This window comes from Chiloscyllium punctatum, chromosome 3, assembly GCF_047496795.1.
Source record: "Chiloscyllium punctatum isolate Juve2018m chromosome 3, sChiPun1.3, whole genome shotgun sequence".
Taxonomy (NCBI): domain Eukaryota; kingdom Metazoa; phylum Chordata; class Chondrichthyes; order Orectolobiformes; family Hemiscylliidae; genus Chiloscyllium; species Chiloscyllium punctatum.
In genome coordinates, this window is record NC_092741.1 from 152,203,352 (window position 1) to 152,229,588 (window position 26,237).

At 41.1% G+C, this 26,237-nt stretch overlaps 1 protein-coding gene across 5 annotated transcripts in view; it reads left to right on the top strand.

Annotated features, from left to right (window-relative positions):
- hs1bp3 (HCLS1 binding protein 3) overlaps positions 1-26,237 on the top strand; it is a 68,891-nt gene that overhangs the window by 15,739 nt on the left and 26,915 nt on the right. For all 5 annotated transcript variants that reach the window (XM_072562424.1, XM_072562434.1, XM_072562429.1 and 2 more), the window contains exons 3-4: positions 2,896-3,103; positions 8,220-8,421. In XM_072562424.1, the coding sequence (XP_072418525.1) occupies positions 2,896-3,103; positions 8,220-8,421 (410 nt within the window). The remainder of the gene's footprint in view (positions 1-2,895; positions 3,104-8,219; positions 8,422-26,237) is intronic.

The following is a 26,237-nucleotide window of genomic DNA, read 5'->3' on the forward strand; positions in this document are numbered from 1 at the left end:
CTGCCCTCTAGATCTAGAATCTCCCGTGAGGTGAAACATGCTCTCAGCATTTATCCTGTTAAGCCTTTTGAAAATCTGATATATTTCAATGAGATCACCTCTCGTTCTTCTAAACTGCAGTGAGTAGAATCCCCAAATGATTAACCTTTGCTCATAAGATAATCCCTCCGTACCAGGGATCATCGAGCAACTTTCTCTGATGTGCTGAAGTGCTGAGGATGTGAATCATCAGCAAGATCAAATTCATGATGGAACGGGCCAGATAATGCTGACAGATCCTCCAGGGACAAACAATAGGCCAATCACAGGCAAAAGGCAGAATTTAAATACTGCAGAGGACATCATGCAAAGCAAAAGAAAGTATTGTACAGTGTAGGCAATGCAGTGTTCTCACTGCAAGAAACAGAATCATTTTACACACAAGTTGATGTCTGAGAAGCAGAACTAGTAGGTGTAGATTACAACAGCTTCCTCATTTCCCCTCCCCTTGCATTATCCCAGTCCCAAGCCTCAAACTCGGCACCACCCTTTGGAACCGTCCATCAATGCTCCCTCTGACCTATCACCTTCTTCCTCACCTTTGTCCACTTATCCCTTTCCCAGCTACCTCCCCCCAACCCCACCCCCTCCCATTTATCTCTCAGCCCTGACCCACAAGCCTCATTCCTGATGAAGGGCTCATGCCCGAAACTTCAATTCTCCTGCTCCTCGGATGCTGCCTGACCTGCTGTGCTTTTCCAACACCACACTCTCTACTCTAATCTCCAGTATCTGCAGTCCCTTCTTTCCCCCGGGTACGGATTACCACTCGGACTGAAAAATCTGCCAAGCCACTTTGAGCCAACCTGTTGTATGGTTTAATCAAGTTGGTAGGTGAGACTAGCTGAGGTGTAACTGTTGGATTGAGGGCTGCAGAAGGAGAACATCAGGTCAACGTAAAATATCAGTTAGATACGAGTGCACCATACAACATCATGACCTTCACAAACAGTACTAAGTATGTCCGAAATGAAGCCCTCAAAAGTGACCTGAAGACCATATGATGGCACCATAATCATGCTGAGAGGTTAGATGTCTCTGCTATCACATTCCTTATGAAGGGCTTATGCCTAAAACGTCGACTCTCCTCCTCCTTGGATGCAGCCTGATCTGCTGCACTTTTCCAGCGGTACACATTTCGACTCTGATGTTTCTGCCAGCCCCATGGCAGGAACATGAATAAGGAGCTTGTTTAAAGACCACAAGCAGATGCCACTTATCTGGAACAAGTCTACAGATTGGACTGGTAACCTTCAATGTGTCAAAAGAGATTTGCAGCATGTCAGAGCACACTGAGCCAGTGACTGCAGAATAGGTTTTAAAGGAAAACCACCCTTTTTTTTGACCAGCAGATTATCATCTTGAAGCTGGTGATTAATTCAGCATCTCCTGAGGAATGTCCCAGCTGCTCTCGATGCCACTCTGAAAGACAAGAGTTGAAAAAGAAGGAAATAATCAAGGGAGTGACATCCTACAGAATGGATTAGCAGCAAGTAGCAGTAAAACCAGCCCAGAAAGCTTAAAAGTATGCATTGATCCAAAGAGAGCCCCGAATAGACCTCAATACCCTATAGTGACAAAAAAAATCTGCAGTTGCTGGAATCCAAGGTGGATAAGCAGAGGGCTGGAAGAAGACATCAAGGCAGGCAGCATCAGGACGTGGAGACATCAATGTTTCGGGTGTAACCCTTCAGGAAACGTTGACATCCACTTCCTGATGCTGCCTGGCTTGCTGTGTTCTTCCAGCCTCCTGCTGGTATTCCTTGCAACCTTATTGCAAGAAATAATAAATATTGTCAGTGAAACACGTGTCTCCCATTTCGAAACCAATGTGTTTTAAGGAGAATGCATACAATACGCATATACAGTCACTGACAGAACAACAAACTGCTAATGGAAAAGAACAGTAGTAACTCAACGTAGATGATGTTTACGTTGTTTTGTCTTTTTTGTATAAAAATGATATTTTGAATTGAAAGCAGTTATGTACCAATGTGTTTTTCCATCTCCTGTGGTTATGTGCAGCAACATGAGGCACATATTATAGAATGAAATTATAAGTTCACTTCAATAAAATCATATATTAAGAATACTGCTGTATTGTACATTCAACAAACTTCACCTTCTGAGTTTTAGTTTATTCCATAGTCTTTTTTTTAAAAGTATGCTTAATACAGCAGTCACTCATCATCAAAGTCCCATGGACTTGTTCTATTTTCCTGGTAAATATTTCCAGAAGTTACAGTTCATGTAAGACTGGTTCCTCTGCAGTTCACATTTTTAAAGGGACAGGGACCATCAATTTCAGAACTGTATTGGGTTTTGTCAGAGCTGACAATCAGGGATGTCCTTCACGTACCTACAACATCGTCCAGAAAATGAACAGAGGGTTGTAATTATTGTGAATTGAATTGACTTTTGTTTTTATTTATAAATGGCCTCTGCTGCTCTCCTCATCCCTGCCACTCCTCAGTCCCATTGACTGGCACAGGTTGGGCATGGCAGAGAGCAGCCTGATTGATGGACCATTATCTTTAAGAGTTTATAACCTCTCCTGTTCTCGTGCAGAAGGTTGATCTTGCAGGTCAGTGTCTTCAGCTTGTGGCATTGAGAGGTGTGTAGCTTGGCAGCAATTGTCACAACCTCGCAGCTTGGTCTGACAATCAAGCCACAGGAAACTGAGATCAGTTTTTCTACAGCCTCCATCCAAAGCAAGTACGGGTTATGTTGAGGAAACATCAGCAAATGCCACAGGTTTACTCTGAGGCCAGTCCCAGGCCCTTTTGTTATGCTCAGTGTTGCTGTTTGTAAAGTAAAAAAGAACTTAAAGACTTTTTTTTTGTTGTTGCTTTTCAGGTATCCAAGAAGTACAGTGAGATTGATGATTTATATCAAAAGCTGATCACCCAGTATCCAAAGGCAAAATTGCCCCCCATGCCAAGAAAAGTTTTATTCGTGGCGGAGGCTGATATAAGGGAAAGAAGAGTGATTTTTGATGAAATCTTCAGGTTCATCGCGAAGGACACAACACTCGCATCGAGCCCGGAGTTGTTGGAGTTTTTAGGTAATTATTTTCAGTATAAGAAGAAATTGGTGTTTCTTAAAAGACTTCTTATTTGTGGCCACAACACAAGGGAAATCAATCCCTGTACAAACTGAACTGCTTCAGTGTCAGAGTGTCAGATAGCAGTGTTTAAACACCAGTTGGCTTGACACAGAATAGCAATAAAGTTTGAGTCAGCTGTACCATTCAATATGGTAACAGCAGACTATCTCCATATCTCTCAATGCTTCTAATATCTCTATCTTTTTCTTGAATATAATCAATGACCCAATGTCCTAAGCCTTCTGTGATAGTGAATTTCACCTTGTCTCACTTCTTCTACATGGTCTATCCTGTGTCCTGAGGCGCACTCTCCTGGTTCTAGATTCCCCAGCCAGGGTGCACATTCTCCCTGCATCTGCTTTTGTTTAGCCTTGTTGGAATTGTATGCCTTTCAATCAGATCTCCCCTTATTCCTCTAAAATTCAGCGAACACAGGTCCACTCAAGCCAATCTCTCCTTGTGCAACAGTTCTGCAATCACTGTTGTCATCTTAGTGAATCTCTGTTGCACTCCTTCTCTGGCAAATATATCTTGGGCAAAAAGATCAAAAATTGCACACAGTGCTCCAAGTCCAAGTCTTACTAAGACTATATAAAACAACACAAAGCCATCCCTACCTCTGAACATTCATCCATTTGTAATGAAGGCCTAATATAAATTTGCATTCCTAATTGTTTGTTGCACCTGTCTATGTACTTTCTTTGGTTTGCAGGGACATTCAGATCCCTGCGTACATCCACATTTCCAATATATTTAAATAATTCTGTGCCTTTATTTGTCACACCAAAGTGTATAACATCACAGTCACCTGTAACTGTATGCTGTAACTTCCATACCTTTCCCCACTCACTCAACTAATCCACATTTCCCTGAAGCCTCCTTGTAGTTTCCTCATGGCTCACAGTCCCCATTTGAACTCATGCTATTGCAGTCAGTCTGCATCCAAACTAACTGTGCAGTTAATGGAGCTAATCAAGACCCCTTCGGACTCTAGCAATTCCCCATTCTGTTTTCAGTACCCCTCCTTTATTAAATAGATGGCTTACGTTTGTCACCCTCCAGTTTGTAGGATTGACTCCCCCACCTCCACCCCCCACCCACCCCCATGTGCTTTGTGTGTACACATATTTCTGATGACTCACTTAAACGATAAAGATATGTAGTTGTGAAATTTCAACAAATGAGATTGTTTACTTCCAGTGTGGAGAGTTGATTGTAATATTTGGGTTCTCAATAAAATATATGACTGAAATATTTGAGATAAAATTCATTTTCCAACACGGAACTCAAAATGATGAGCTTGGGAATAAGATTGCCATTATGTCTCAAATGAGTTATTCGTGTGTATGTGTAGAAGCTCCTTGCATTAAATCTTAATATGTTCTTTCGGGCCATAGGAGGATTTTAGCCTCTGTAATATCTAACTAGGTCAACTAACAAGCATTTAGAATTGGTAATGTACAAATGAACTAATTTGTTTAAGTCTGAAATAGTATCACTGGCTATTTTAAACAAGATCCAAATTCTTGCTTCTATCCAGAAAGATGTCAGGAGCAGTTGCCCATCTGCCAGTAGATTCTTGATTCTTTTCCAGTCGGTGCGAGGACTTGGTGTTTGTCAAAACAATGCAATATTGGCTGTAACAGGGAAGGGAGTGAGTAACATTAGGAGATACAGACAGGTTGTTCTTATTTCCTGTAACAACCAGACAGTTGAGTTTTATTTAAGATTGTCCAACTTCAGGGCAAAGTGAACTTTGAAAAAGAGAGCTAAATTCAATGCAAAACCTAACAGGCTACTTGCATTAACCCTTGAATTGTGAAAATATATTGGATCTATTCCTGTTTATTCATAGCATGCATAATGGTTACAATAGAGATGATTAGCAATGTAGATATCAGGAGAAGTTAGTTTTCAGAAGGACCTTATGTAGCTGCTTTCAAAGTCAGACACTTTCCATTGTAACCTGGAGCTGAGTTCTGTCTTTGACCCAAGTAAGGGAGAGGAGGAGGAGGAGGAGGAGGAGGAGGAGAAGCTGACTGTTCAGATCTCATGCTGCCTGTATTTCTCTTTCTAAACTGTTCGTCGTGTTTCAAAGTTTACTAATTGTAGTTTGAGGTCTTGGACAGTGGAATAATATGAAGAATGTGTTGGAGTGATGTGAAAAATCCAGTATCTGAAACATTATTATTGTCTATGGTTAGAATTTGAATTGTGTCTGGTTGAAATGATTTGGATGTGAGCATAGGAGGTAAGTTTGCAGATGACACCAAAATTGGAGGTGTAGCGGACAGCAAAGAGGGTTACCTCAGATTACAACAGGATCTTGGTCAGATGGGCCAATGGGCTGAGGAGTGGCAGATGGAGTTTAATTTAGATAAATGTGAGGTACTGCATTTTGGGAGAGCAAATCGGAGCAGAATTTATACACTTAATGGTAAGGTCCTTGGGAGTGTTGTTGAACAAAGAGACCTTGGAGTGCAGGGTCATAGCTCCTTGAAAGTGGAGTCGCAGGTAGATAGGATAGTGAAGAAGGCGTTTGGTATTGGTGAGAGCATTGAGTATAGGAGTTGGGAGGTCATGTTGTGGCTGTACAGGATGTTGGTTAGGCCACTGTTGGAATATTGCATGCATTTCTGGTCTCCTTCCTATCAGAAAGATGTTGTGAAACTTGAAAAGGTTCAGAAAAGATTTACAAGGATGTTGCCAGGGTTGGAGGATTTGAGCTATAGGGAGAGGCTAAATAGGCTGGGGCTGTTTTCCCTGGAGCGTCGGAGGCTGAGAGGTGACCTTATAGAGGTTTAGAAAACCGAGTGGCATTGATAGGATAAACAGACAAGGTCTTTGCTCTGGGATGGGGGAGTCCAGAACTAGAGGGTATATTAGGGTGAGAGGGGAAAGATATAAAAGAGACCTAAGGGACAACTTTTTCACACAGAGGGTGGTATGGGTATGGAATGAGCCGCCAGAGGAAGAAGTAGAGGCTGGTACAAATACAACATTTAAACGTCATCCAGATGGTTATATGAATAGGAAGGGTTCAGAGGGATGTGGACCAGGTGCTAGCAAGTGGAACTAGATTAATTTAGGATATCTGGTTAGCATGGACAAGTTGGACTGAAGGGTCTGTTTCCATGCTGTACATCTCTGACTGTAAATGCATTGTAGAGGAATTAAAATGACATTTTTATTATGGGGAGTGTCAGGGCCAAGGAGCAGAGTGAAATGTGATAAATGTACGACTTTTTAATGGGATTCCTTTTCAAAAGCAGTAGAATGCTGATAGGAGACCTGGAATCTAATCTTTACTGTCTGTGTATATATTTTATGCACCACTTCATGATCTTGTGAATGGGATTTTTAATTAGTGTTAAGTAGCTGGAGCAGAAAAGACTGGTTCCTTTTGGCAAAAACATATGTAGTTGAAGCAACAAGATATGCATATTTGTAAAGTTGTTCATGTTTTACAATTCTTATTAAAATAATCTTTATTGCCAGTCATCATTGAGGCAATGTGGATGTCTGGTTATATAAGTCTGTCATTCAATTTTTTTAACTTTAATTTTGTTGAGGGATTAAGTGATGTGAATTTGTTTGTACAGCAAGTGTGAAGGTCTACCTGTTTGTTTGTGGAGGATATGGTGTGTGTTCCTCGGGTATGTTTGAGCTGCCCAAAGAGACATTATCGTTGGTGGCCATTGTTGTTTGATGTTGGTTGTTGTGAGGCTGAGACCAGATGTGTGAAACAATTGGGAAATAAATTGGCAAATTATGCTTGGGTTGCAGATGGTTGAGAGTTGAGGTGAGTACGTCTCGCCCATTAAAGAGATGCAAGTTAAGCAGTTTGAAAAAATATTGGCTCCAGAAGTTTGGAAAATTTGCTGTATTGCCTAAGAAATTAAAAGGAGGACATTTAGAACTTTTAAATTGCTTTTTCCTGATGGTTTAGTTGAGGCTACATACACATGCCACCTGTGTCATTTATTGAAGCTGGTTTCACAACCAGGCCAGCTGTTTGTAAGGTGGCCATGAACTGCAAATCTCTCATTTTCTTGCTGCATAAATTTAACAAAAAAGCAGCAAAAAAACTTTACTCATCAACAAAATCAGTGTTTAGTTAATTGTGGAACCACCATTGAAATTTACTCTGTAAAGAACATCACAGTTATTAGCAAAAATACAAATTCAAAGGTTAAGTGTAAGTATATATTAAAATTGTTTATGAAGAGATATGTAATATTAGTCTCTTATCATGACAGGTCAATTACTTTTTTTGGAAATTCTCTTCCCAGAGAAAGAGAGAGAGAGCGCGATTTGTAAATATTGAAGTCAGAACCCCCATTCCCTGCCCCCTCTTCCTGTTTGTTCTGTTGTCAGAAGTTTAATCAATTTTTAAATATCTCCCCTTGTGAAGAAGGGTCACTGAAACTGAAACATTAACTGTGTTTTCTTTCCATAGATGATGCTAACTTTGCTGAGGTTCTTTCTGTTTTTGATTCAGACCTCCAGCATCCACAGTTCTTTGTTTTTTTTTGTCTAAATGTCTCTCTTTGAGAGCGCTGTCTGATTTTGAGGCTATAATCAACCAACAAGGACAGTCATGTGACTTATGGGAGACATCTTTCTTGATTCTGTGTACATTTTTCTAGATGGGTTACCTTGCTTTACAAGATTGTATTCTGCTATAATTTAACTGTGGAGATATTGGCCTCCTTCATACTTTGTCAAGATTTTAATGCAATATGAAGAAAAGTAGAAGCTTTGAATTAGAGATTAGAAAATGGTGAGAGTTAAAAGTATAATCCAGTGTATTACGAATATAACCATCAGGACAGCTACACTTATCCTTCACTCAAGCTGGAGAAATAAGTTACGAGCTTTGGCAATAATTCGCATGCATATGTTTGAGGCTTATTTTCTTCTCTTGCCAGATATGTGCAATATTGTTTTGCAGAGTGAGATATGGTACTCTCTTTCCAGGGCAATGTTTCAAAATGTTTGTTTGCTGCCATTTTACATTTAGTTTGTTAACTTGTCAATTCTAAAAAAAAAGTTGACCTTTTTCCTTAACTAGGAGCAAAAATGAAAGACCTTGGTGATTTGAAATTTAAAACTCAAAATTCTACGGATGAGGAATTGCAAGAAGACGGAGACGACTCTGGAGATTTCTTCAATCAAGAGACCTCTGAAGATATTGGTGTGCTGAGATCATCAAAAACTCTTATGCCTACTGTGGAAAAGACTGAAGAAATTTCTGATCCGCTGGGTGTTGTGAGGTATTTTTAAAAATTAATTCATATTTGGAGTATCATTATTTGTCCAAAGTGGTCATATGTGACAAAATTAACGTGAAATTGGGTATTTTTCCACATAGTTATTTGCTAACGATTCTTGAGGATTAAGAGATGTTAACGGCTTCCTTTTCACTTGGGTTGTATACTTCCTTTTCCATGTAAGAAATGTGAGTGTTGCAATCTTTGTGGTCCTTGAATTGCTCTTGGATCAAATATAAAGTCAAATCTGCAGATTTACAGCAAAACACAACATCAGGTAGATTGCCTATTTTTATGCACTCTACCTCTCCTTTCATCTTTGAGTGAGACGTTAAGCCCCTAAGCAAATTATGCTGTCAGCTTATTCTCAATAATTCCAACAGTTTGGTGGGATAGTGATGTCTGCTTTAAATAACTTCAGAAGGCAAGCATACTTGCGTTTATCGACCACTTTTTAATATAGTAAAAGCTCCGAGACGCTTCCTAGAAGTGTTGCCATTTCAAATTTGGAAATAGTTGCTTCAGCTTGAATGATTAAAGCATATTTGAATGTTTTTGAAAAAAGATCATTATTACTAAGACAATATAAATTTTGGTTAAAGACAAGAAAACTGGAGATACTGTAATCCAAAGCAGACGAGCAGGAGGCTGGAAGAACACAGCAGGCCAGGCAGCATCAGGAGGTGAAGAAGTCAACTTTTCAGATGTAACTTTCCTTCAGGTTGATTTCTCCACCTGATGCTGCCTGGCTTGCTGTGTTCTTCCAGCCTCCTGCATGTCTACCTAATATAAATTTGGCATCCTTGATCATGCCAAAAACAAAATTTACCTATTCCAAAAATGCCATTTCTCAGCATCCCTTATTTGTGGCTCCAATACAGCTAAACTTAGAAATCTATTAGACGTGGATCTCTGTGATGAATGTGCTGATTTTCTCTCTGGGTTCATTTTTTTCTAAGTAGTCTGATATTTTACAAAATCTTGCAGAGATGACAAGCTTGGCTCTTAGCATTCACTCGGTTTTTCCTTGTAACGTTACAAATTATATGTTTTCATCTAGGCATCCAGTTGTCCTTAGCAAGTTCCTCTGTGATCTAATTGCACCACTTAGTCTCTTCCAGATGTTAACAGTTCTTTTGTGTGTTCACTAGGCGATTCTGAGTTGAGGGCATTGGCTTATGAGGAGACTGAATAGAGTGGGATTATATTCATTGGAATGAGGGGTGGGTGGTAGGGGGATCTTTTAGAAACATATAAAATTATGAGGGGAACAGTTAAGGTAGAAGTAGATAAGATGTTTCCACTGGAAGGTGAAATCAGGATAAGAGGGCACAGCCTCAAAATTAGGAGGAGCAGATTTAGGACTGAATTGAGAAGGAACTTCTTCACCCAGAGAGTTGTAAATCTAAGGAATTCCCTGCCCAGTGAATGAGTTGATGCTACTTCAGTCAATGTTTTTAAAGCTAAGGTAGATTTATTTTTATTTTGAACAATAAAGGAATTAAGGGTGGGTAAGTGGAGCTGAGTCCATGAAAAGATCAGCCTTGATCTTATTTGAATGGTGGAGCAGGCTCAAGGAGTCAAATGGCATACTCCTGCTCCTAGTTCTTGTGTGTAGAAATGTTTTTCTTGATTTCCCTCTTAGATTTTGGCAAAACGTTTTTTCCTACGGTTATGGAGCCAATGGAAATGGAGAAAGTGGGAAGTAACTATCAAATCCCGACGTAATATTGAAAATGTCAGTTATATCTCCGTCTCTGCTGTAAAGGGGGTGTTTGAGGTGGGGGTGGGGGGAGCGTAATGGCTTTGTGGTATTCCTGTTAGACTATTAATCCAGAAATTCAGCTAATGCTGTGAGAACAGGGGTTTAAATCCCGCCACAGCTGATGGTGCAATTTGAATTAAGAGCATAATGATCATGAATCCATTCTCGATTGTTGGGAAAAACCCATCTGACCGTTACGTTTAACAGGAATCTGTTTACTTCTGCCTGGAAAATATTTAAAGCCACCGAAGACTTGAAACCCTTGGAGAGAAAGGAAGTTGCCTCAAATCTGTTTTAACTGAGTGACCCTCATTTTTAAATGCCCCTAGTTCCAAACTCTACAGTGAGAGAAAATATCATCTCCACATCTATCCTACCAAGACCCTTCAGGATTTTCTGCATCTTGAAAGGGGCACCACGGTGGTTCAGTGGATAGCACTGCTGCCTCACAGCACCAGGAAACCAGGTTCGAATCCTGCCATGGGTGACAGTCTGTGTGGAGTTTGCACATTTTTCCCAGTGTCTGCGTGGGTTTCCTCCCGGTACACCAATTTCCTCCCACACTTCAAAGGTGTGCAGGTCAGGTGAATTGGCCATGCTAAATCACCCATCATGTTAGGTGCATTAGTCAGGGGAAATGGATCTGGGTGGGTTACCCTTCGGAGGGTCGGTGTGGACTTGTTGGGCCGAAGGGCCTGTTTCCACAATGTGGGGAATCTAGTCTAAAATAAAAGTCACTCTTCTAAATCCCAGTAGGTACAAGTCCAGGCCATCCTCATAAGAAACCCTGCCCATTCCAGATATTAGTCTGGCAAACTTTCTTTGAACTGCCACCAATGTATATATATTCTTCCTTTAAATATAGAGACTATCACTGGACACTACTTGAGGTGGTCTAATAGTACGCTATAAGAGCCACCTATAATGTCCCTATATATCTAATCAATTCCACTTATAATAAACGTAATTACTTGCAAATATTTTGCACTTCAGAACAGCCAGATTTCTGTACATTTCTGAGCTCCATTACCACTTAGGTAATGTGCTTCATTTTTACTGACTGCCAAAATTTTGCATCTTATCAAATTATTCTGTATTTGCCACCTCTTTGTCTGCGAACTTAACCTAGCAACATATTTTGGTAACTTCTTTGTGTCCTCCTTACACCTTAGTTTCCGATCTCCCTTGGTGCCATCTGCAAATTTGGTAACCATACCTTCCATCCTTTCATCCAAGTCATTGGTATGAATTGCAAACAGCTGAAGTCCTAGCACTGAACTCTGTGGTACACCATTGTATGTTCTGCTGCCTCACCTGTAATGGGCCCACATTTGTGAGAGTTAATCCTTTCCTTTCCCCATTTCTGAAAACACTTTTACTTTCCACCTTTGTTTCCCTTTTGTTTGCATTCACATTTTCTTTTTTCTTTCTTAAACAGCTTCCCCTCGTACCTTTTTGGGTTTTAATGGCTCCCAATCCTCAAGTTTACCATTTCTCTGGGCTTCCTTTTGATCTAATGCAATCGTTAATTCATTTGTTCATTCTTGTTTCTTGTCACAAACATTAAACTTAGATGGAGAACATTTCTGTTTCAGCTCCTTTGTATGATTGACTGAAATTGTCTTCAGAGGCCAACTAAGTCTTTTTAAAACAAAAGAGTTACATGCATCTCTGAAATGGATGTAACTGGTATTTAGATCACAATAAGGAATGAGAGAAGAAAATTAAAATTGCATAATTAGGAGGTTGTAGTGAAGGAATAAGCGGAATGGTTTTGTTTGAAACATGTCTGTTTTGTTTGGAAAAATGATACTTCATGAAAAGTCTAAAGATGGAAAGTTTCACACTGCTGGGCCCAACATATCTGATTTGCTCATCCCCCTGGGTTTTTAACTTGCATTGAAGGTGAGGATGCAGCTGGATCCTGAATTGATCTACTGGAAATAGAGAGGGCCATAGTTTGAAGCTGACTCTCAAAGGCTATTGATTTGGAATTTTGCAGTCCAGTCAGTAGTGATTAATGGCTGCAGAGCTCCCTGACCGTTTGCAGATGTGGCTTCCATTGTTCTTGTGCAACTCGTTCCAAACTCCTATATTCTTCCCATTTCAGCACCAAAAGGTTTGATTTGTGGTTTTCCGCATAATTGAAAGTATCTTTTTAAAAATCTAAGTTTAGTTTTGTTCAAAATAGTGGCTTTTTTCCCTTTTTCTTTGAATTTTTTTTTATCTGCTTGGAATTAATTTTTCTTCCCCCAAGCACTTGGTTGTATGAGCTGACTGAATCTGAGTAGAGAGTCCGGGGGGTGGGGGTTTCTTGTTTTTTTTAACAAATCTTTAAACAGTAGCTGTTGAGTAGAACAACCAGTACTGGCTCCAAAGGATCAAGAATCCCCTGTACAGAAAGGACTTGACGAACCTTGTGAATAGCAACAATGTAAAACCACTGGTATGCTGTACATAATGTTTGCCAGAGAATGTTCATCTTTTATTTCATTTGTGTATTTCCACAGTCTGCGCCTGGAATATCCTGGCTTATTTTCATTAGTTTGGAATGTGGAAATCGTTTGTTGTGCAATAAGATCTTACGATCTCACATAGTCTCCAGACTAGCTTTCCACTGAAACCATGTGAGTGCAGTACAGTCCTACCTTGGCCAGAGTAGTAACTGAGGAATTTTTTCCAAGGTCATTTTATTTCCCAAAAAAGACACCAAAAGGTGCTCTATATTATTTTTATGATTGAAAGGTGTTGGCAGCAGCAATTGCTCAGTTTTGTTCCTGAACCAACAATAAAGTATGAAGTATTTCCTATGTCTGTCTTTTTATGTATCTTTCCAATTCAACCTGGGAGGGTCTCTAATTTAGTAAAGTAGCAAACGTTTCTCATTGACCTGTTCCATCTTGTTCCACGTTGCCATTTGGACTTTGCAAAGAGCTGAATTCAACTTTATTTACAGCATGTCTGTACAGCAAGTGTAACAATCCTAAAAGTGAGCGTATTACAAAAACAGAAATTGTTGCAGAAAATCAGCAGGTGGAACAGGGTCACTTGATCTGAAACATTAACTTTGTATTCTTGCCACAGAAGCTGCCAGGCCTGAGTTTCTCCAGCAACTTCTGTTTTTGTTTCAGATTTCCAGTGTCCATAATTTGTTTATATTCTGTTGCATATTGAAGAGTTACTTTCTTAGGGGACTTTTTCATAGTCATGTGTATGAATTCAATATGAAGGTTTGTTTTTATCGGTTGTTTATAATGCCTGAGAGAGTGACAAACTAAGATTTGACCAACCAAACCCAGATCAGTAAACATGTATGACTGACAGTTAATTAAACCTGGAAAATATTTTGGCAACTTATTCCAAGCGACTTGCAGTTATGTTGCTGATTGAATTGTGCAAAAGGTTGGTCCCAAAGTGCTTTCAAAAAAGTAAATGCTACAAATTGAGATTGAGCTGAAGAAGTAGAGATTGATGCACTTAGAATACTTGAACAAATAGGTTTTAAAAAGCAGTTGAAGAAGGTGAGAGAGGTTTGGGAGAGAATCTAAGAGGTTAGAGTCAAGATGACTGCAGTCGTGGTTGCTAGTAACCGTGCAGAGGGAGCCAGGATTGTATAACAAGCCCAAGTTTGGACAAAGGTTGAATTCATGGAAGGTTGGAGGCTGTTTGCAGAGATATGCAAAGTGAAGGTTATAAAGGGAAAAGAACATTGGGAGGAGAATTAATTTAATTTAATTAATTAACTTTGTGTGGCAGTGTTGATAGCTGAGCAGAGCTTGGTACAAATTAGGGAAGTTTGCCTCCTGATGCTGCCCGGCTTGCTGTGTTCTTCCAGCCTCCTGCTTGTCTACCTTGGATTCCAGCATCTGCAGCTTTTTTTTTGCCTCAAATTAGGATAGTGGCAACCAAGATTTGGAGGCATGAGCCTGGGTTTACAGAGTGGCGGAGGAGTTGTTGGTAGTGGCACTTGATGAGTTAACTGTCAGGAAAAATGGAAAAGCTGCATATGATTTAGATGGACGAGATTACAAAATTCCAAGTTCTTGCAGAGGATCCCAGGTGTCCTGGTACATGAATTTCAAACCTTTGATGTGCAGGTACAACAAATGATTAGGAAGGAACAGAAACAGAAATTACTGGAAAAGCCTCAGCAGATCTAGCAGCATCTGTGGAGAGAAATCAGTGTTAACATTTTGGGTCCAGTGACCCTTCCTGAGGTTAGGAAGGCAAATGGAATATAAAAGTAGTAATGTTTTGCTTTGGTTGTACATGACATTAGTGAGTTGAAAAATGTGGTGCTGGAAAAACACAGCAGTATCCGAGGAGCAGGCATAAGCCCTTCTTCAGGAATGAGGCTGGTCTGCCAAGTGGGCTGATGAGATAAAAGGTAGGGGGGGAGGGAATTTGGGGGAGGGGCGCTGAGAATACGATAGATGGAAGGAGGTTAAGATGAGGGTGATAGGCCGGAGAGGGGGTGGGGGCGGAGAGGTCGGGAAGAAGGTTGCAGGTCAAGAGGGCGGTGCTGAATCCGAGGGTTGGGACTGAGATAAGGTGGGGGGAGGGGAAATGAGGAAGCTGGAGAAATCTTCTTCCTGACCTCTCTGCCCCCCCCACCCCCACCCCCTCTCCGGCCTATCACCCTCACCCTCGCCTCCTTCCACCTATCGTATTCCCAGCGCCCCTCCCCCCCCCCCCCCCCCCCTTTTTATCTCAGCCCGCTTGGCACACCAGCCTCATTCCTGAAGAAGGGCTTATGCCCAAAACGTCAATTCTCCTCCTCCTCGGATGCTGCCTGACCTGCTGTGTTTTTCCAGCACCACATTTTTCAACTCTGGAACTCCAGCATCTGCAGTCCTCACTTACTCCTACATGATATTAGTGAGACCATCTCTAGAATATGTTCTCTTTATTTAAGAAAATATATTAGATGCAGTTCAGACAGGTTCACTTGACTGCTGCTTGATTATAGGGATTATCTGGGACTATATCCATTAGATTTCAAAAGAGTAAGAGGTGATCTTATTGAAGTAATTAAGATCCTGAGGGGATTTGACATAATGAACACTAGTTGGATGTTGCTCCATGAGTGGACAACTAGAACTAAGGGACAAGAGTTTTTAAAAATCCAATGCCTTCTATTTAAGGTGGAAATGAGGATATATTTTCCCTTGGAGGATGAGTCATGGAACTCTCTCCTGGGAGCCATGAAGACCAGACTAATGAATATCTTTAATGCAGAATTAGGTAGATTCTTAACTGATGAGAGAGCTGAAGAGTACCGAGCTATGAGCTCTGGCCTACTCTTGTTCTGAATTTGTATGTACAATGTTCGGATACAAGTGTGGAGGTGACTGCAGAAATATCTGAATATTTGGAGGCGATCTGGAGGTGATGCTAAGGGAAATTGGGCACGTTGACTCTGGAGAGCTGGGAAAGTGCTGGGAAAGTCCTTGAGTAATCTTCAACAACCCCTATCCTCAATCCTGTGCCTCCCCGTCAGGTGAGAGGACTGGCTAGTTTCTTCAGTGCTGAAAATGTGTTGCTGGAAAAGCGCAGCAGGTCAGGCAGCATCCAAGGAGCAGGAGAATCGACGTTTCGGGCATCAGCCCTTCTTCAGAAATGGAAACTAGGCCTTGTTTGTTGATTGGGGGAGAATTGGAGACATTCAGAGGCATGAATGAAGGGCAACAAGGTGGCCTCTGGAAGACATCTCCAACCCTTTGCTCCAACCCCCCGCTTCATGAGAAGAAGTCAAAACAAGGACTTACCCTCTCACTTGTTCACAGAGTAGGCCTCAACCCTGGAGGACTAATGGGCCATGAAACTCTTGGCTGCTTATTGGCTGGCACCTTCTGGTGACCCAGCTGGCAGTGTCAAGGTCCACAACAAGGCATGAAAATTGTGTAAATGAAGTGTCACCAGACTCAACATTAACTGCTTTCTCTCTACAGATGCTGCCAGTCCTGCTGAGGTTTGCCAGTGATTTCTGTTATAGTTTCAGATTTCCAGCATTCGCAGTTCTTTGTTTTATTTTAGTGAATGACCCAATTGTACCTGTAGGGCTCCAGTCCGCTATGTTTTAGCTCCTAAATCTGGGGATTCCTGTCAGTTGGCTGTATAAATAGCCAGTGAAGGAGCAGTTCTCCCGTTTTTGAAAAGTTAACACCCCTGCATCCTCACTTTTCTCCCCACCTTCAATTTAATCTCATTCATGAGGCTGGATGTATGAAAATCCTGTAAAATCTAAAGCATCCTTTGTCAATTTAAAGTAGCTTAAATAGATTTTAAAATACAAGAAGGTAGATCTGCTTGTGAGTTAATGCCTGTAAGAGTTGACTCACTGTTTTGATTCCTGTTTGGATATGAGATCTTTGAAAGGACAATATGTTGGGAGAAATGCTTTGGAGGCTTTCTGAAGTTAATGCTTGATATTTGAAAACCAAATGTAGTTTTCAGTTCTATTCTTTATATTGGCAAGAGGCATACTCCCCGTTTGTGGTCATCGTGCCTCAATTAACAAGTCCCAGGAATGTGTGTCTCTATAGATTTTTGTCAAAAGCCACATGACACCAGGTTATAGTCTAACAGGTTTATTTGGAGCGACACTCTGAAAGCTTGTGATTTCAAATGAACCGGAGAGATTATAACTGGTTTCATGTGATTTTTGACTATGTTCCCTGCAATCCAACACCGGCACCTCCACGTTCTAGATTTTTGTGTTGGAGTTAAAAGAACTTACTCTTAATAGACAGAGTACTCTTCCAATATTTCAATAATTTCATCCCAACAGAAGTAATGGGCTTGGGATCAGATAATCTTAAAATACTTAACTCCTATTATGAAGCTGTAACTTCTATTATGAAGAGCTGATTGTGACTTTATCAACAAGTTGTTTTGAATTGCTTACTGTTGGCAGGGCTGACAAGTTTGGTACAGTCTTTCTCTTTTCATTTAAATCTTGTTCCCCAGCGTAAAATAGCTTGTTCATGACTTACTTGTGATTATCTAATGTTGACAACTGACAAAAAAATTAATACAAGAACAACAGCAGTACAAATTATCTTTTTATGTGCCACATGTTATTCAGGTTGTGATTGCAGGGAGAGATACTTAAATAATTTCCTACCAAGTGTGGAGATGAAGTTCTTGTTTCTGGTGCAAACCTTTTCAGATATCATTTTGTATACCAAGAAAAAAGATCATGACTCTGGAGTGAAAATTCTGCAGGACAATAGAGATTCCATCAAAGGGCGTCAGTGAAAACTTTACAGATGTCCTAATTATAATCATTAAAGAGCTCACTTTATTTGGGAATGTTTTCTTTAGATTAAAAATTGCACGCCACTCAAAGATTGTAGGTAGCTCCACAATGCTGTCAGAGAGGGAGTTCAAGAGTTTTGATCCAGCGACAGAAGGACTGGTGATGATATTTCTTGTCTTGTCTTGGAGGGGAGTCTACACGTGGCGGTGCTCCTATGCATTTTCTGCCCTTGCCATTCTTGATGGTAGTGGTGGCAGATTTGGAGCGTGTTGTTGAAATGACCTTGGAGAGTGTCCGCAGTGCATCTTGTAGATGGTACATATTGCTGTTACTGTGTAACGGTTGTGATGTGAGTGAATGTTGAAGATGGTGGAAGGGATGCCACTCGAGTGAGTTGCTTGGTCCTGAGTGGTGTCAAGTTTCTTTGTTGTTGTAAGAGCTCCACTCCACAATCTCATAGTGGGCAGACAGACATTGGAGACACAGAAAATGATTTACCCGCTTTAGAATTCCTGTTGTCAGCCCTGCACTTGTAGCCACAGTATTTAACTAGCTGATCCAGGTCACTCCCAGAGTGTTAGAATTGCAGTACTCCATGATGGTAATCTCATTGAACATCAAGGAGTGATGTTTAAACTTTCTCTGGTTGGAGATAGTCACTGCCTGGTACTTCTGTGACAAGCATTCCATGTGCCACTTATCAGCCCAAACCCAGATGTTGTGTAGGCCTTTGCTATGGATAAATACAGACTGTTTCAGTATCTAAGGAGCAACAAATGATGCTCCATAACCAGACATCAGCGAACGTGCTCCCATTTGGCCAATGTTGATGGAAAAGTGATTGATGAGCTATCTATAGATGGATTGACATAGGACACGACCCAGTGAAATTCTGCAGTAGTGTCCTGGGACTGAAATGATTGGTCTCCAACAAGCACAAACATCTTACTTTGTATTAGGTGTAGAACTTTCTGCTGACTGTGTGTGTGTGTGTCTCTGTCTGTCTGAGTCTGTCCTGCAAGCTCTACCTGTGTCTGCCTTTTTTTAGATTAGATTAGATTAGATTACTTACAGTGTGGAAACAGGCCCTTCGGCCCAACAAGTCCACACCGCCCCGCCGAAGCATAACCCACCCATACCCCTACATCTATACCTACCCCTTACCTAACACTACGGGCAATTTAGTATGGCCAATTCACCTGACCTGCATATCTTTGGACTGTGGGAGGAAACCGGAGCACCCGGAGGAAACCCACGCAGACACGGGGAGAACGTGCAAACTCCACACAGTCAGTCGCCTGAGGCGGGATATGAACCCGGGTCTCCGGCGCTGTGAGGCACCAGTGCTAACCACTTTGCCACCGTGCCGCCCACTTTCTTTCTGCACGGCTGGCCTTATTGAATGGAATGTAAACCTGCCTTCTTGTTTGCAATCTATCCACTGTCCTCTTCCATAGCTGTTTACACCTGACTGTTCTACAGGGCAGGATCAGACTTTGTTATGAAGTCATTTTACAGAAAGGAAATAGTAGGATTGTATTTTTAGTGTAACTGTTGAGACAGTGCTAGAACCACTGAAAAGAAAACCATCTCTTTCCTGAATATTTTGAGGCATTTGCAGCTTTAATAGTGTTGTGTAGCTGGACAGTCATTTCATCGACATTTCCTTCCCAATTGCAAGAGACGCGAGTCTATACTTTCCGACCCCTGTGCCAATTTGGGTTTTGGATGCCTCTATGCGTTTCTTTTATTTCCTGTTGTTGGCTAGATCCAGTGGCAATCTGTCCATGTGTTTGTGTAGTCTGTATGCACTTGAAGGAAGTCTCACTTTAGATGAATTATTTGAATGTTCAACTTAGAAGCAGGAGTAAGCTCTCTGCCATTTGTACCTCTTCTGCCATTCAATAAGATCATGGCCTCAACTTCTCCATGTTTATACCTACCTCAGATTTTTACTTCCTTTGTCCTGTATCTACCTGTGTCTTAATAATATCAATTGACTGTCTTCTCTGCTCACTGAGGATGAGAGTTCCACACATTTAAACTGAGAGAACAAAGTTCTAGCTGCATTTTTTTAAAAGAGACAATCCCATATTTTTAAACTGCGTGTCCTATTTTGCATCTCTATAGTAAGGAGAAGCATTCTCTCCACATCTACCGTGCCCATTCCCCTCAGGATCTTGTATTTCATTAAGATCACTCCTTATTCATCCAAAAAACTAATGGAAACGATTTTATAAAATAATCCCTTCCTCTCAGGAATCCCAGGAATGAGCGAATCTTCCCTGAACTGCTGTTAGTTCCATGATATCGTTTCTTAAATAAGGCGACCAAAATTCTGCACTACTCTCCAGTTTGAAGAGGTTAATAAGATCTTGAGGGGTATAGAATGGTGAATGGCAGGTGTCTTTTCCCGAGGGTGGATGAGTTCAGACTGGGACGGGGGGGGGGGGGGATACGTTTTAAGGTGCGAGGAAAAAAATTTAAAACAGACCTGGGGGGCAATGTTTTTCCCCTCAGGATGGTTAGTGTGTGGAATGAGGAGGAAGTGGTAGATGCAGGAACAGTTATTTGGAACGGTACGTTAAAGGAAAGGTTTAGAGGGATATGGGCCAAGTGCAGGCAGTGGGACTGGTTTGGGAAACTTGGTCGGCATGGACAAATTGGATTGAAAGGTCTGTTTCCGTGCTGTTTGACTCTATGACTCTGTGCTCACACCAATGACCTGTATGACCTGAACAAAACATCCCTGTTTCCATACTTATTCCCTTTGCAATAAACAACATTCCACTTGCCTTTTCTAATCACTTACTGCACCCACACACTAACTTTGAGATTCAGAGACCAGAAGACCTAGATTCCTCTGTACTTGAAACAAAAGCAGAAATTGCTGGGGACTCTCGGCAAATCTGCCAGTGGAAAGCAGAGTTAATGTTTCAAGACTAACTGAGTCTTTAGAACCAGAAGGTTTTGCTTTCTCTCCCCAGATACTGCCAAATCTGCTGAGTTTCTCCAGTGATTACTGTTTTTGATTCAGACTTGTAGCATCCTCAGTTCTTTGTTTTATTCCTCTGTACCTGAACTTTACCTCCATTTTTGCTAGTATGCTGCTTTTCTTACTTTACCTGCCAAAATGGACAAATTTATATTTTTCCTATATTACACTTCATCTACCAATTATCTGTCCACTCACTTTAAGCTATCATTGTCCCTGTGCAGGTTCTTTGTGCTGAATTTTTTTTTCCCCCCTGAGTGTTTGAAGGTCATGTCTTGCCAAACTTGCCTCATTAACTTCCCACCCCACTGTTATGGGGCCAGTCTCATTCTTCACTAGTCCCCATCCTACAGTCACTGTGCCCAGAGCAACTTGCCACCTGTTGGCAATCCACCAATAGACCAATGTCGTAGACGATTTTGCCATCTTTGAAAGGCTGCTGTACGTCTGGGTATATGTTGGCAATCTGGTATTGCCCTTAAAGGCAAACCAGTGGCACAGTAGCCACAAAGCCAGGCTGCTTACAGCACCGAGCAGTTGTGGCAGACATATCCTTGCCCGTTAGCTTGCTGCACTTGCTGTTAAACCACCGGTGTATGTGCTTTACCTGTCCATTCCTACACCCTCCAACGTCACCACTACTCCATCCCCACTGACAACTGCGGGCCTGTATTTTGTCATTGTCCAAGAGGGGATTGTCACGTAGGGGCAAGCGATCTGACAATTCTGAACAAGAGTTTAGATTGGCAGCCAGTAAAAGCAAACACAAGCAAAACAAACAGGGGGCGATCTCATAGAAACTTATAAAATTCTAACATGACTATACAGGGTAGATGCAGGGAGGATGTTCCCTATGTTGGGTGAGTCCAGGGGTCACAGTCTGAGGATTCGGGGTGAACCATTTTGGATGGAGATTAGGAGACATTTCTTCACCCAAAGAGTGGTGAGTCTGGGGACTTCATTACCACAGGAAGGAGTTCATGCCAAAACATTGAATGTATCCAAGGACAGCTAGATATAGCACTCGGGGCAAATGGAACCAAAGGTTATGGGGAGAAAGCAGGATTAGGCTATTGAGTTGGACGATCAGCCATGATCCTGATGAATGGCAAAGCAGACTCCAATAGCCTTCTCCTGGTCCTATCATCTTTGTTTCTATGTTGAAGCTGCAGTTTGCTGTCTCAATGCTGACTGAATGCTGGCACCATCACCAATGAGTGTTTTACAGCTGATGGATGGTCTGCTGGACCCAGTCCTCATTGACTGGAACCGGCTGTCAGTCAGGTCCTGTCTGGTTTGTAGTGCCCGATCCAACTGAACTCAGTCATGGGTAAGGAGAAATTCCTCCAGATCAAAGTCCTCTTCCTCTTAGAGCTGCTCCTGTTCTTCCAGTTCCTCAGCCTCTATCACATTATCTCTAACTTACTTCCGCAGTCGTGCACAGCACTGTAAGTCACGATGATGTGACATACTCTGCCCCCACAGTTTCATAAGCTGATTTAAAACCTTGGGGAAAAGCAGGTAAACAAGAAGTCCCATTTCAGAAGCACCGTCTCCTGTATTTCCCTGATAGAATTCATTCTCATGCATTCGTGCTTCTTGTCAAATTTTGGAATGTTAAACCAAGTCATTCCTGATTCTAGTCTTGAAGGTTATTTCGGTTCTTATAAATTATAGTCAGCTAAAAATCTCATGCCTTAATGGAATAACTGAATAATGGAATAAAAGCATCTGAATGGTGCTAACTTGTAAAATACATCTAACTTGCAAACAATGCCCAAGTATGAAATGCATGAATATCTCTGCACTCCTAATTTGTCATAGCTTTCTACAATTGTAAATTTCGGTATGACTTCAAAGCATTCCCTGCTTCCTGTCTGTGTTCAGTGTCTGTAATCGAGCAGATTGCATATTAGTTTCCAACTTGGCATCAGAACTTATCTTTTGTGTAGGCAACTTCAAATAAAATTTAATGGAATATGGTAGTTCTGGTGTTTTGAGCGAATGGTAATTTGACATTTTTGAAAAGGTACAGCAGCCTCACCTGGCCGCCTGGTATGATAATTGTAGTGGTGAACCAAATTGAGGCCTAAAGCAATAGATTATGGAGAAACCTAGGAGATAAAAGACAATGACTAAATTAAATTAAGTGAGAAAATTCCAAGAGAAGAAATTAAAGACTTGCCAGCTTTTGAAATAAAGGTAGGGCATGTTGAGACACTGAGCTTTAAAAAGCACCCACTCATTGTCTTTTGTAGTGAGATTCGCAGGTTGATTTCTGTCTCTCTTCCTTTCTTGTTCTGCATTGAGCAGACTGTTGTCAACTAACTCTCTCCTACTTTGCTGTAAGAATAACAAAAACAGTAAGACATCCTTATCTATGTGGTCTCATTGGCTAGGATAATGGCCCAGGAGTATCTAAACCTGATAGGGTCAGATCTGCCCAGTGACCGAAGTGAAAATTAATCTGAGGCAAAGTGACCATCAAACCTGAAGGGAGCAACCTTCCACTTATTGAATAGGTTGACCTTGGTAGATTTTGGGAGTCAACGCAGTTTCCTGGAGGTGACCAGGTTAGTCAGAGTACCAATATTTGGCCATTTGGCAAGTTTTTAGCTCAAGTCAAGCACCTACAATGGTTGGTCCTGTGCTCTTCATGGTTCTTCCCTTGTTAAACTGTCTTCCACTTTGCTATCTCACTGCCTGGCAAAGGTGCAAGCGCACAAGCTGATTACTGCATCCACCTCCTACTAAATCCCAGCTCAATAACATGAAGTCTTTTTGTCTAGCATGGAAGAGATCTGAAAGTCCACCCCAGGTTTATCACAGGAAGTTGTCCCTGTACTCCATCCATGCAGTGAAGTTCCCATTTCACCCTCTGACCTTGCTTAGCCAAACAGTATATGGCATCACAAACTATTTTCAGCAAGTTGGAAATTGGAACAAAATGCTGTCCAAGTGCACAATGAGAAACCCTTAACCAAGGCAGTTCTGCATCCATGTCTGCAGAGGGCAGCACAGTTTCAGAAAGCCACTTGTGCTATAGTTTGAATTTGGTGTGTCTGAGAGTTTGATTAACAGCTTTTCTCCTTTTATGAAGTTATTCATGTTTTTGTGTTGGCATTTCCCAGTTTGGGCTGCAGGGTTTCTTTTTGTGAAATTTTGTTTGGATTTATTGTCACATGCACTCAAGTCCAGGAGTATAGCAAAAATGTTTACAATGGTGCCACCTTAAGCACAAAGTACCCTTCTTAGATGTTTACAAATCTTAGATACAAGATCGAGAAATAAAGAGAAAACTAGTTGCGTTACCTTTAGTTATTCGTAGTACAAGTTAGAAAAGTAAGAACTAAAATTAGAAAGATTGTAATGCTTATCTTCTTATAATGGGTGTAAAGCAGAGGGTTTCCACACATGGTCTGACAGGGCTCCCAGGCTGCTGACCACACGCATGGATCCCCAGTCTACAAATCGTTCCCTCTCCAGCCCGCTGGCCATCCTTGCTCCGTTTGGGATTAACTGAATCAAAAATAATAGATACGTGTTACGTGATACACGTGCATCACTAATTTTTATACGGAGAAAATGGTTTGTTGTGTATGAAAATTTCATAACATGGGCAAAGGTGTATCAGAAACAAAAAAAAAATTCTGAACCATTCGAATAAGGAAGTCTGTTTGCCAAAAGAGCACATTTATGACCATAAGATTTAGGAGCAGAAGAAAGCCATTCAACCCAGCGAGTCTGTTTTGCTGTTCATCAAGATCAGGACTAATCTGATAATTGTCTTCACTGCCTTTTTCCCTTAACCCCTGATTCACCTGCTGACAGAAAAAAAAGGTCTATTTCCACATTGAATTTACTTAATCACCCAGCCTCGACAGCCTTCTGGGGTAAAGAATTGCACAAATTCACTGTTCTCTTAGAGAAGAAATTCCCCCTTATCTCTGTCTTAAATGTGCGACTCCTTATTTCAAGATTTTGTCCTCTGGTTCCAGACTCTCCCAGAAGGGAAGCAATCTTTCTGCATTTGTCTTGTCAAATCACCTCAAAATCTTTGCATTTCAATAAGGTCACCCCTCATTCTTTTAAGTTCCAATGAGTACAGGCCCAACGTGTACAATTTCTCCTCATAAAACAGTCCCTTCATACCTGGTAGGAGAAAGTGAGGACTGCAGATGCTGGAGGTCAGAGCTTAAAAATGTGTTGCTGGAAAAGCGCAGCAGGTCAGGCAGCATCAAAGGAACAGGAGAATCGACATTTTGGGCGCTTTTCCAGCAACACATTTGTCAGCTCTGATCTCCAGCATCTGCAGTCCTCACTTTCTCCTAGTTGATCTTAACCTACTGCGAATCTTCTTGCAAGGATGCCTTCTTTGAAGAAGCTCTCCTTCTCCCTCTACAAGGATCTCAGTGAGTCCCTCTCCCACTGCACCCCTCAGGTCATCTCCTCTGCCCCGAAGCTCTTCAGCCACGTCCTCAAACAGACTCGCTACCACAGCCACATCTCCTTCCTCAGCACCTGTCTACGGAACCGATTGACCCTGCATGGACTCCGGACTACGTTCAGACCAACAAAATTTGGACCCAGCCAGTACCTACAACAACTCCGAAGCCTCCAACAACAGACCTCCCTCCGGATCATCCGCTCCACGCTTGCAGCCATGCGCCGCTACCTTCAATCCTGGTATCAATCTAATGAACCTTCTCTGGAAAATGCCACTCCTCCAATGTCACTATCTTTCCTTTTGATAACGTACCTGGAACTGCATTCCAGTTGCGGTCTGACATCTTTCAGGATAAATATCCTCTGCCAGAAAGATTAGATTCAAAGCCAAAGTGAAATGTTTATGTAAACCAGGCCTAGACAGGGAGAAACTGAGAGAAATATCTTGCTATGATTCACAGAATGCAACTTGTTGTATTTCCACATTCTAACCTCGTTTCAACATTCTCAATACTAAATTTGGTAGAGAGTTGCAAATTTTGAACACTTAACAATTTCCTCTGCTTCACTGCCATTTTAACCTTCAATCTGATCATTGCCCATGTAGTTTTAGTAATAGTATGCAAATTATTAGTGATAAAATTGAATCATCCATGTGTGAGTGGATAGATTGCTTTATATTGATGTAGGTTGAAGATACAAAAGATTGAGTCTCTTTTGGCATGTCGCAGTCTAACTATATAAGTAATATCTGAAATTTGAGGGTCTCATTTACAAAGCCCATCATCTTTACATGGAAGTTGATCACACATGATTATTCTCTAGTGGCAGGAAGTTTGCAGTGTGATGTAGAAAATATTATTAAACCTCTTCACTACTAAGAATGAAGCAAAATATTTATGACTTTTTTTATTTTAGTAGTAATTGAACAAGAACCATATCAAAAAGTCATTGTTATATTGGTTGTATAAAGCAGTTTTTGGGATGAAAAACTAGACCCAGTTGTGTTTTATAACTTAATCCAACGTTGATCTGTAAATCCCTTGCAGTTTTTAATTGTCAGTGATTTGACCTGGCTGTTTTTAATGGTGGACCTTCAATATAGTATGAAACTCTTTCATCTAATAATGTTTCGAACATGCTCCTTGAGTTTCTCTTTACAATTTTAATTGTCTCGCTTACAATGTAAATCAAGATAGAGGACTTAAATTTGTCAGAATTAATTTCTTACAAAAATCAGTGCATTACAAGAAAGTTGAGTCTAAAATTAGTGTAGCTTTTCATATATTATCATTGAGACGCAAAAGTAAATTACAATCTTGGAAAAAGGGTTTGACTTTAGGGAGAATGTT